This window comes from Mesoplodon mirus (assembly GCF_964341445.2).
Source record: "Mesoplodon mirus genome assembly, chromosome: 5".
NCBI lineage: Eukaryota > Metazoa > Chordata > Mammalia > Artiodactyla > Ziphiidae > Mesoplodon > Mesoplodon mirus.
The window spans coordinates 180,490,808-180,502,950 of record NC_138980.1 but is presented as its reverse complement, the minus strand read 5'-3'; the positions used below and the strand labels follow the sequence as shown (position 1 = coordinate 180,502,950).

Sequence of the window (12,143 nt, the reverse complement as noted above, 5' to 3'; positions counted from 1 at the left end):
TTAAATAAAAAGGAAGTTACTCTTAAGACCAGCTATCTGGTATCGGAAACCAGAAATGGAAAGTCACCAGGACCGCAAGGGCCTCCTTTCCCCTTTCTCTTCCAAGGTACACCTGCTTCCCCGCTGTCCATCTGCTTACTTCTCCTTTCACTTTTAACCCTACTCTTGCTTTCTTCGCATCCCACAGCACCTCTTCAGACAAGTACGGGTGCGTCTTGAGTGCCCACGACAGGTAATCTAGGGATCTCCTGGATACCCTGTCCCTCCACTTCACAGCAAGTGTCAGCCACAGAGCGTGTAAGCAAGGGCAAGGGTGCGATATTTGCAGAGGAACCCAGAATGCTTTCTTGGAAGGGGTGTTTTCAGTTGCAATTTCCAGCCTGTAGATTAAGGAAGGAGCAGGTAAGGTCTGGACGTCTCCTTAACACATACAAAGCTTGTACTGAATGCTAAGAATTTGGACTTTCTAACCAGACGTCGGGTAGCCACGGGAGGCTTCCGAGCAAGGTACCGACGGCAGCAAGCTGTGATTATCAAAAAGCGACTCTGGTGGTGGTGGGTATTGGAATGCAGATGGGAAAAACTTCGGTTCAGACAAGAAGATCGGGACCTGAATGTATCCAGGAACTGCGGTCAGGTGAGGATTTCTTTTCTTTTTTCCCTTTCCAAGAGATTTAAAAAATACAACTTGGTAGTAGCTAGCAATTGGTGGCAGGGTCGCCGAGGATTCGGCCAGGCGCTGTGCTTGGCACCTAGTGGGTGGCGGCGCCCAGAGCCGAGGCTTCAGGGACACGGCGGAGATGGGTCTGGAATGAGGCCGAGGAGCGCCGGGTCGGACGGCAAGTGGTCACAGCAGGCGCTGCCGGGAAGAAAGACGTTCCCGGAGAAAGGACTGGTCAGCGGCGACGACAAACAAGGCGAGGCGCCAAAGCGCACCGGGCGCGGCCGGAGGAACCACTCGGTGTCCGCCCGCCGCGCGGGGCGTTGGGAGCTGTAGTCCTGCCCTCTCCTCCTGGATCCGGCCGGACTCGGACAGCGCCCATCCCTTCACTTAAGAATCGTGCACTGGCCCGTCCGGGTGCGGGGTCCTTCAAGACCATGAGGCGCCTGGAATGACGTCATGCTCAGGTCACCTCCCCCTCGTTGAAGGTTTTAGGTGTCTATGTGAAGTGTGCCACACAGCAAGCCGGCAATGAACGAGTAAATCCTACACTGTGGAAGAAGGGCACCTCCGATGTCTCTTCTCTCCTCGACGTTTCCTTCGCGCCCGTCTTCCCAGCCGCATCGGCGCGGCTCCGCTCCCTATTTTGCTCCGGCAGCGCCTCAGGCAGCCCCGCGCCGCGGCGAGGGGCGGAGCGAGCCAGGGCGGGGCGGGGTCCTGGCCGGACTGCGTCGCGCTCGGGGGCCGCGCCGGGTAGCGTTTCTTTCTAGTGCCTGAGGCAGCTCTGGCTCGGAGAGTGGTTCGTCAGCTCTACGGGGACCTCTGTGCACGGATGGACCCGCCCGGACCCGGCGGGAAGCGGCCTGGCAGGCGGCGTCCCCGGCGGCGTCAGCAGAGGCAGGACAGGGCCGAGGTCGCGGGTCCCTGAGGCGCGCGGGCTCACCGGGCCCGGCGGCGGCACCATGATGCCGGGCGAGACCCACTCGGCGGCGCCCGGGACGGCGGCGGACCTCTCGCGCTGTCAGGGCTGCGCTTCCCTGCAGCAGGTACGGCGTCTCCCCCGGGCCGAGGGTGCGGAGGGGCTGGGCCGTCCGTCCAGGGCTCCGGCTGGGGGTCGGGCCGCGCGCGTTAAGCTTCCGCGCGCTGCTCCCACTCCCGGGCCTGAAGCCCCCCTCCCCCCTGCCCCCCGCTTCCCTTCAGTTGTTTTGGGAACGGCTTCCTTTGCGTTATTTAGGTTTAGGATACAGGGTTCATTTACTGGGATGCAGTGGTTGGGGAGCGAGCTCTGGAGGGCCCCCTGCTGCCTTTATGCAGTCTCAGGGTTCCCCAGGGCTGACTTGTAGGTAGATGAGGGATGGTCACAATGACAAGGGAAGCCACCTTTCCCAGGATAAGGTTTTTTTTTAAATTGTGCTGGTCCGTCCTTAAAATATTCCTTGCCTGGGGGCAGGTTCTTATGCGGCCTGCGGATTGGCCGAGAGGGTCGTTCATCGATTAAAGGCTTGAAGATCCTGGAGGTTCCTAGCTGTAGCGTGGTCTGTGCGCTACCGTGGCAGAAGAACTGCTAGTGTCTGGCCCCAGGTCTCACGGAGTCGCGGAAATAGTCCCAAGTAGTCGTTTCCAGTAGACTCTCCCAGCTGTCTGATATCAGGAGTCTCTCTTCTGGCGATCAGTGTCTTTAACGGTAAAGCGGAACTGTCTACCACGGTATGGACGTGTAACTAAATTATCACCTATTTTACTTAGTGTTTTAGGCACCGCGGACATAGTGGTGAACAAAGTAGGTAAGATCTGTCATAAATAAGATACGTGTGTGCAAACAGGACTTTAGAAGGTTCTAAGTGTTAGGAAAATAAAGGAGGAGTTGGACGTGGTGGTTTTGTCGCTTGGCTGGGGTGGCAGCCGACAGGGTGTGTTTGAAGTGGTGGCGTTCGGACATCTGAAGGATGAGAAGAAGAAGACTGACAGAGGTGTGAGAGCAGCTTCCTAGGTAGAGGGCTTAACGGGCGAGCGGTTATTGACGTGAAAAGGAGCAAGGTGTCTTTGAGGAGCAGAACGAAGTCTGGTTGGTGTGAGTGTAGCGCAGAGGGGAGAGCACTGATGAAACCCGAAAGGAATGTAGGCTAGATAAGCTTAGGGTTTTGTTTCGTTTTGTTTTTGTTTTAAACTGCATCATCTGTGAACGGGTCCCAAACATTTAAGGGCTGAGAGCAGGGGAGGGAGAAAAGAAAGTCATGTGCTGGCGCTCTGAAATAGAGGGGGAGCTTCTGGTCAAATAATTGTCCGAGCTGAGCTGCCTCACGTAGGCATTTAGAACGTGCTTTTGTTTTTTTCCCTCAAAACCCAGGAACGTGAGTGAAGTTCTCTTGACTCTTTCACGAGTTATATTTATTCTTCGGGCCGGTTTATTTACTCAACAAATATTTATTGATCACCTGTTGTGTTTTAGGCAGTGCAGCTACACAGTGAGGGGGGGGAAGCGAATACGCTCCATCTCTTGGAGCTTCCATTCTAGGAGGTGGAGGGAGGAGACAGATTAAACAAGTTATGTGAGAAGGTAATAAATGTGCTGGAGATAAAGTGAGCAGAGAACCGGGGAGAACAAAAGGGTGAGGAAGGGCCCAGGGGCTAGTGGAATTTAAATAGGGAGTCCTCACAGAGGTTGTATTTGAGCGGAGGTGGTGAGAATAAGTTCTGTTGATGTCTTTGAAGAAAAGCATCCCAGACAATAGAAGCGTCGTCAGGTGTGGTGGCCTGACGCAGGAGCTTGACTGGTGTGCCCGGGGAGAGCAGGGAGGTGCTGTGGCAGGGTGGAGTGCATGTTGGTGTCTGCGTCTGCTTGGGGCTGCTCTAATGAAGTCCCATAACGTGCGTGGCTTGTCAGCGACAGGAATTTATTTCTCACGGTTATGGTGGCTGGGAAGTCCAAGATCAAGGGACTGGCAGATTTGGTATCTGGTGAGAGCAGGATGCCTGCTTCATGCCTTCTGGCCGTGTCCTCAATGGCAGAAGCCGGGAGAGAGCTCAGAGCTCTCTGGGGTCTCATTTATAAGTACACTGACTCCATCCATGGAGGCTCTGCCCTTACGACCTGTTCACCTAGCAGAGGACCAGTCTCCAAATGGCTAGCCTATTGGGGATTATATTTCAACCTATGAATTTTGTGGGGAACACAAGCGACCTGGAGCAATCAGGGAGTTTGATGAAGTCAGAGAGAAGAGAGCCTGACTGTGGGAGCCCTTAGAGACCATTGTAAGGATTTGGGCTCTTACTCTGAAAGGATAGCGAGCCCTGAGAGGCTTTTGTGCAGGAGAACGACCAGTGTAGATTACGTTGTCCAGTTGTGGATCTGATTTTCCTTCAAAAACCTGGTCTACCCGTAGTAGTCCCCATCTTGGTTCAAAGTAGCAACTGTATCCTTCTGGTAGCTTAGACCAGAAACTAGACGTCATCCTTGGTTTCTCCCTTTTCTCTAACAGCCTGCATCCAGCCCATCAACTGATTCTGTTGGCTTCTTTGTTAGTCACCCATTTCTCACCATCCCCACTGCTTCCACCCGTGTGTGAACTGCTGTAATCTCTGGCCCCGGGGGTTTTTGCTGTAGCCTCCTCTGCCGCCTTCCTTCCTCCTGTGCCACATTCCTGCTACTGGTTCTCAAAACAGCAGTACGAGTTGCCCTGTGAAGTCCCTGGGTCCCGGGGTCTGCAGGCCTTTCCTGTAAGGGGCAGCACCATAAATAGTTAGGTGTTGTGGTCTCGTTCACAGGTACTCAGCTCTGCCTGCATCGCGTAAAGATGGCCACAGAGAACACTGAAGGGGTGGGTGTGGTTATGTTCCGTGGAACCCTGATTTGCAAAAACAGGCCAAGGCCTTAGTTTGCAGACCTCTCTCCTAGGTTGCAGTACTCCATTGCATTTGGGTTTTCTGTTGCCTAGAGTGCTTTTTTAGGGGAAGAGAATGGTTAGTTGTGAGTGGAGTCCATGGAACAAGTCTTTAATATTGCAAAGTCAGGCTGGAAAAGTAGGTTCCTGGCAGATTAGGGAGGACCTTGAATGGTAGCCACCTTAAAGTTCTGTGCTTAATTCCGTTAGCATCATGAAGAGTGAAGGGTTTTGCATGGTTACTGCACAAAAGCAGTGTTTGTCGTAAAACTAACCGGTGGCCGTGTGCGTGCTGGATCGAGGAGGTCAGTGATTGCACTGATGCAGGCTGGTGGTAATAGAGGGTGGCCCAGCTGAAGGGTCTTGGGATTGGGAATGGAGAAGAACAAGGTTCTGAGTGTGAGAAACTGCCAAGAGTGGACAGATCTCAGTCAGGAAGATGGAGGGTCCAGAGATTTAAATCCTGAGTGACTCTGAGAACTGTGGTAGAGGTAGGAAAAAGCAGACGCCAAGATGGGAGAGACGTTGGAAATGTAGGAGCGAAGCTTTGGGATGACGTCAGCATAGGGGATTTTCAGCTGTTTTCACATTTGTTTGTAGTGCGAGGTGCCTCCAAGGTACTGTGATACACTTCCAGGGAAAGAGTGAAGCAGCCAGGTCAGATGGGCACTGAGTTCATTGTAAGGATTTTATCTGGAGAGGGTGGGCATAGGAGAATGGAGAAGTGTGTTCTGTCTGTTCAGAGAAAGCCAGCAGGCTCGTGACTAAGGGGAGCATGGAGCGGTGAAGCAAGGAGAAACAGTTAAACGGGAAGCATACGGAAATCAGGATGAGACAGATGGTGGGCTGAGAACAGGCGATGGCATTTGCCAGGTAGAAGGTCCATGATGGGTCACCGGTAGAAAGGAAGTTTCTGCAGGGTTACCTAGTGTCACAGCAAGTCCTGTATTTCAACTAAAATTGTACCAGGGAGAAACGAAAGAGGTTCTGTACATAGAGAAGGCATCCTGCTGTATAGCTTTAACACACTGAGACTTCTGGAGCTTGCAGAACATATACAAGCACATTACAAGCGTCTTGCCTGCAGGAGCCCTGGCGTCAGTGCTGTGGCTTCATTCTGAACCTCCGTGGGGGGCTGGCTGTCTCTGTCCCCAGTGGAACAGTGCTTGGGTGCGCGGCAAGTCGTCCTTCCTGTCTCACTCCTCCCTGCCCTCTTTCTCTCTTTTTTTTTTGTGGCCGTGCCCACAGTTTGCGGGATCTTAGTTCCCTGACCAGGGGTTGAACCCGAGCCCTCAGCAGTGACAGTGCAGAGTCTTAACCACCGGACTGCCAGGGAGTTCCCTGCCCTCTTTTTCTTTAGTGGGTGCGGAGATACCCACTAGTCTCTCTTTTTCTAGTCTCTCACATCACCTTATCTGTTTGCTCATCCTTATTGGTTATAATGGTTTATCACTGATCTGTAGCCCAGTGTGCATATGGGTTGCCGAGCTTTGGGAATCCCAAACCAAGGTGGATCCTCACTCTGGTGGTATTATGTACAGTTAAACAAGTCTTGAGTGGTTTTAAGTCAAGCTGGCATAAGTCCCTTTAATTCTGGTGAAGGAGAGGCCCTTTTATTTTACTAGTTTCAGTCACTGCAGAGTGAAACAGTTTAACTCTCTTGGGAATCCAGGTGGGAGTTTGAAGCACATAGTTATACTGTTTAGCTCATGTAACTAGAACAGAGTTAGAATAAATGGTGTTTGGTTGTCCTTGGAGCAGGTTTGAGCGCATGATTTATATAAACTTTTGTTGGACTCCCATTTGATAATCGCCAGTGGTTTGAACTTCATCATTTGGAACTTGAAACATACTTGTCCCTAGACATAATGATTTGTGAGTGGTTATAAAGGATGCTCACAAAATTGCAACTCATTCATTTAGTGAACATTTTTTGAGCGTCACCGAGTCTGTGATGCCGTGGCATGGGTTGGAATACAACCATGAACAAGAGGCGTGGAGCTTCTTGTGTTGTGGTTAAAGTTACGGAAGAGTGAAAAAGCAACCACCGAAAACTGTAGTGTAATAAGTACACGTAGTTCTTGAAAACAGTTTGAGGAAAAGTGGACCTGCACAGGTCAGATACATGTTGGTCAGGGGTCAGCTGTACTATTTTGGGGGATGTTCAGGGTAGGTACCCTGGGAGCATCCAGGAGGGACGGGTGAAGGCTTCGCAGCAGAAGTGAGTCTAGGCCTGAAGGATGGTTCCTGGCTAAATAAGAGGGAAGAGATGGAGGGAGAGTGTGGCCAGAGGGCGCATCATCTGCAAAGACTAGGAGGGGAGAATAGAGTCTGTGATAGAGTAAAGCACAAAGCAAAAGGCGAGGAGAGGAAGACGAGGCCAGCGAGGCTGGAGCCTGCCTTCCCGGGCGCCAGAACCTCTCAGCTCGTCCTGGTGGGTGCGCACAGGTGGAAAAGGGTGGGCTGTTACCACTGTGCCAGAGGGCATCACCCGGGCTCCTGTCTGACTGTTGAGAGACACACTCAGCTCTGACGGAGCTCGACCTAGACTCTCAGTTTTAAGTAAGCGCAGTTAATAAGAAGTTAGCAAACAGGAGGAGGAAGTGTGGCTTATCAGAGAGGATTCAAGCTGACCATTTAGCAGATCGACCACAGCAGAGCAGTCAAGGAGATTAGTGTGGTTTTAAAAAAGAATTTATTTTGAAATAATTGAGAACTCATAGGAAAGTTGCCAGAATAGTGCAAAGAACTCTGGTATTCTCTTCACCCCACTCACAGGTTGTCAAGATGGTTGCATTCACTCCCTCATGGTGTGCACACACGCACACTTTCCCTCCCCTGCACACTCCACAGAGTGTGTCCTCGAGACCTGAGCACTTGTCAGCAGAATAAGCCATAGCTCTCCAATCAGGATGCAAGCCTCGGTGCAGCACTTCCCTCCAGCCCATAGACCCATCCGACTGTGCTTACGGTTAGGCCCAGGTGTAGCTTTTCCCTTTCTGGTTCAAGGTCCTGTAAGGAAGATGTATGTCATTGTCACGTCTCTTCAGCCTTTTTCCTTTAGTCTTTCTCTGCCTTTCACGATCAGGGAAGTTTGAGTACAGCCTTGTATTCTCTGTGGAACATTTGGCCAGGTCTGGAGACATTTTTGGTGGTTACACTGTATTAGCGATCCCAAGACCACACCAGGTTCAGTGATTCCCTAGGGGGACTGCTCCAGGGTGTGGTATATTGTAGTGAAAGGATACAAAGGAAAGGCGAGTGGGGTGACGTGCAGAGGAAACCAGGTGAGCGACCTGACTCATGAATCCCTCTAGTGGTGTGTTGTGACACGTGTGACGTATCGTCTCCCAGGGCCTCTCATTAGAGACTCAGAGCCTGAAGCCTGCTAGGGGCTGGTCACGTGGGCACCCCCTGTCTAGCACGTACCAAAACTCCAGACTCCCAGAAGGAAAGCAGGTTTCAGCATCGGCCACATTGCACAGTTGAGGTACAGGGCGCCCCTCTTGTCAGTTTGGGGAATGGTGGGAACCCTCCAGAAATCCAAGTTCCCAGACGCCAGCGAAGGGCCCACGCCTCGAGCAGGCCTGCCCTGTGAACCCTTGTCTGCACCACCCCTCGGGGATGAGGCCGTGCTCTGGCCACATCGTGAGTAGAAGCTGGAGAAGCTGGCAGGCCTGTCCGTGCAAAGGGCAGCCGCACAGCTAAGAATCTCCCATCTCCCAATGTTAGTATAATTTGAGGTCGACTCAGGCAATTTAGTTATTCCGTTATTTCCTTGTTCGCTCTGTGTCTATGTATTGTACTTAGTGGTTTAGTAAAACGGCTTTCCTGACTATACTGCAGTCTCCTCTGTCCACCTCTCAGCCCCCAGGCCCACTGCGTGCTCCGTGCCAAGGCCCCCTCTCCTCACCCTGTGCTCTTAGCCACCATGTTGACCCCACTTCCCCGAGAAGGGGAGGGGAGACGGGAAGCACAGAGTGCACTGCCTCTCTTTTCTTTTCCTCAGTGCTCCGTGCTCACGGTGACGTTCAGGAGGCTGTTGTATGGCCGAAATGCACAGTGTGCTGCGGGGGTCGGTATGGGGAGCGCGTCTGAGTGGCATGGGGGGCGGGGGCGAGGGCTGCTCTGGGGGCTGTGTTAGCGAACACGTGAGCGGGTGAGCATGATAGAGCTGGAGGAGCTTGGCCCGAAGGCAGAGAAAAACAGAAGGTGGGAGGTACGACAGCAGAGAGGAGAGAATTGGGGATAAATCTGAGCTTTCCAGTATATGTTATAATAGAAGCTCCAGAAGGAGAGGACAAGACTGCAGGGAGAGAAGCCGTAATCAAAGACGCCAGGCCACCTTCCCCTTGCCTGGAGAGGAAGAACCACACCCTGGACCCTGCGTCCTTCCCTAGAGGCTGGACGGCAGTAGGGAGGGCACACGGTGTGTGTACCCGTAAGTGAACGTGAGTCAGAAGGGCCCTCCCTACTGCCTTCCACCTGGACACAGCCCGCTCAGCATTCACAGTTCTGAGCTCCATTAGTTAGAGACCTTGATTGCAACCAACCTAAGTGACCTTTGAATCAGATTGGAGAAAAACCAAAGAATGTTTTATTAGGACACTGCAGTAACAGACCAGATTCAAGCTGCCACTCAGCCAGGCCGTAGGAAAAAAGTTAGGGACTGGAGTGCTGTAGGAAACTCAGAAGTTGTCCTCGCTCAGTTTGTGTTTTATTTTCCTGTGTAATGCTGTTTTGTGATTTTAAGTCTTTAAAATAGGAGTTATACATGAGCATAGTTTAGAGAGACAGCTAGATGTACAGAATTTGTTAGCCCCCAGCCAGCCTGTCCCTGTTCTCGAGAGGGACCACTTTTGTTTGCACTCTGTGTGTTTCATCTGGTTAAATAATAGATGTATATTGCTGCTGCTTGTTTTTCAGTTTTAGGCATATTGTTTGATTTCTGACTTCGGAAGGTGAGGATTGAGCTGTCTTTCTGCCCTGTACCCCAGCACCCCTGAGCATTCCCTCCTGCCCCCGCCCCCCAAAAAATGTCCTCTCAGTGCAGCTGTGATTTCCCTTAGGTCACTATTCGGAGTTGACATCATTATGACTATTTGTTATTCAGAGCCAAACTATGGAGTAACTTATGATGATTTTTCCTTACCTGTGTGTTTTCTTGTTTCCCCGATTAATGACTATTTCCTTAATTCAGTGTTTTCATCTTGAAAATGTTAATGAGTGTTCACTGTGTGTCAGAGACCACATTAAACGCTTTATATGGCTCATTCTGTTTAACCCTGATAGCAAGCCAGTTAGGTAACCCCCTACGCCCCAAACACACACCCAAACCAATGTTTCAGTCTCCTTATCTATAACATTGGAAATAGTACTGAGGCAGGGGTAAGTTAAGTCAGTTTGCCCAAGGCACCCTTCCAGGAAGTGGTGGAACAGGAATTTGAATCCAGCTGTGTCTTAACTGTAGAGCCTGAGGTTTCTGGAACGTCTGTGGCACAGTTCTTGACATTACAGAATGGCATCTGGAAGCAAGGCTGGGAAGATGAGATTGACTAGCAGGGAACTGGAAAGAGAATGGGAAAAGAAGGAGGTTATTTAAAAATTAATCCATTTAAATGCGTGATGACGCTACATGGCGCTTGCAGTTCTCTGCCAGTTAGGTAGAAATATCTTAATGCCTTCATTCCACCAGATAATTCTGTCGTTTTGTTCTTAAGGGGAAAAAAATCCCCTTCTGGGCCTTTAGAGCTGCTCCAGTCTGGTGTGCAGCTGCCTTCCTGGATTCTCTTTACCTCTGTTCTGCGCCCACCTCGTCCTCTCTCAGTTTACTCCAGGATTTGGGTGGAGCGTGTCCACATCCTTTGGCACCTCCCTGAGCAGGGGTGTCTGGGAAGTGAGTTTGTGGAGACTCCAGGTTTGAGAATGTCTGTTTTGCGATCGTGACTGGCTGATAGCTTGTGCAGAATTTTACCTTGGAATTCATTTTCCGTCAAAATTTTGAAGGCTTGCTTTCTAGGTCTCTAGATGATAGTTGAAGTCTAAAGCCATTCTGATTCCAGGTTCTTTGTACATGACTTGTTTCATTTTGATTTTTTTCTGTCATGATTCTCATAGGATCTTTGTTTTGTCTCTGATGCTCTAAAATTTTGTGCTTATGTTTCATGGCTTGGATCCAGTTTGTATCCATGTGCTGGGTCCCTTTCAATTTAGAAACTTCTGGCTTCAGTTCTTGGTTTTTTTCTTCTTGAGTATCAGTATTTCTTTAATGATCTCTCCATCGTTTCCATTCTTCTCTCACTGGAACTCTTGTTGGGCATGTGAGACTTCTTGCACTGACAGTCTGATTTTTATTTTTTCTTCATTCTTTCCTACATCTGTGTTTTGTTTGTTTGTGTTTAAATTTTGGAGGACGCTTTTTCATCAAATCTTCTGAGTCTTTTATTTTGCTTCCCTGTTTTTAATTTAGTTATAACAGTATTATTAAAGTGTAATTCACATACCATAAAGTTCATCCTTTTAATACGTACAGGTAGGTGGTTTTTAGCATATTCACAGTTACACAACCTGGTCGCCTCTTGTAAAACATGTTTACCCTGCCCCGTGCCCCTGCCAAGAAACCTCTTAAGCATCAGCAGTCGTCCCCCTTCCCCAGCCCGCAAGTCCCTGGCTATCACCAGGCTACTTTTTGTCTCTCTGGATTTGCTTATTATGGACAGTTCATACGAATGGAATCATACGGCCTATAGCCTTTTGTGACTGGCTTCTTTCACTGAGCAGGTTTTCAAGGTTCATCCACATTGTAGCATGTGCCATTCATTCCTGTTCACTGTCAGATATTCACATTGTATGGCTGTACCACAGTTTATTTATTCATTCATCAGATGATGGTTCATCCATTTTTCAGTTGCCATTTAGTTTACTTCCACTTTTTGGCTAGTGTGAATAAATGCTCCTTTACATAAGAGTGTACAAATGTGGCATGGGCATGTTTTCAGTTCTCCTGGGCATATACCTAGGAACGGAATTGCTAAATCATCTAATCAACTGTTCAGCATTTTGAGGCGTGTCAGATTATTTCCACAGCAGCCGCACGTCTCCCGTTCCACCAGCACTGCTGCGAGGGCTCCAGTTACCCTGCATCCTCACCAGCACTTGCTATTGTCTGTCATTTTGACTTCAGCCATCCTAGTGGGTGTTTGTTTTTAATGTTTAAAAACTTTCCGAAAAACTTCTAAGAACTCTGAGTATTCCTTTTAAAAATAGCTGCTTGTTCTTGTTTTATGAAAATAACATCATTTATCTCAGGTCATGTTAATTAGTACCTGGAAAGGTTTCTCAGTTTTTGTCTACTCCAAGTTGCTTTGGTTCATTTTGTTTTGGTCTCTCTTTCATGTTACAGGTTTCTGTCTGATGTTTGGAAATCTTCGATTGTTTGTTCATATTAAGAGCGGTAGCTAATACAGTGGTGGCTGGAGATTCTGAGTGTTGTGGGCTTTTGGACCCTGAGCTTCATTGCAGTAGGTCTGGGTGGGCCACTTCTTGACTGTAGAATATCTCCTCGCTACTTTAGATCTTGTCTCCAGGCTGGTTAGATTTCC

The 12,143-nt window shown here is 49.8% G+C and overlaps 1 protein-coding gene across 4 annotated transcripts in view; it reads left to right on the top strand.

The window, feature by feature from the left end:
• The window catches only part of ICE1 (interactor of little elongation complex ELL subunit 1), a 534,975-nt gene that overhangs the window by 471,854 nt on the left and 50,978 nt on the right, over positions 1-12,143 (top strand). For 2 of the 4 annotated variants that reach the window (XM_082621033.1, XM_082621034.1), the window contains exon 1: positions 1,406-1,707. The exons of 1 other annotated variant lie outside the window; for it this stretch is intronic. In XM_082621033.1, coding sequence (XP_082477159.1) covers positions 1,624-1,707 — 84 coding nt within the window. In that variant the 5' untranslated portion in view covers positions 1,406-1,623. Of the gene's footprint in view, positions 1-1,405; positions 1,708-2,279; positions 2,369-12,143 lie in introns of those variants that run through there. One more of the 4 variants, XM_082621036.1, reaches the window with a different exon arrangement.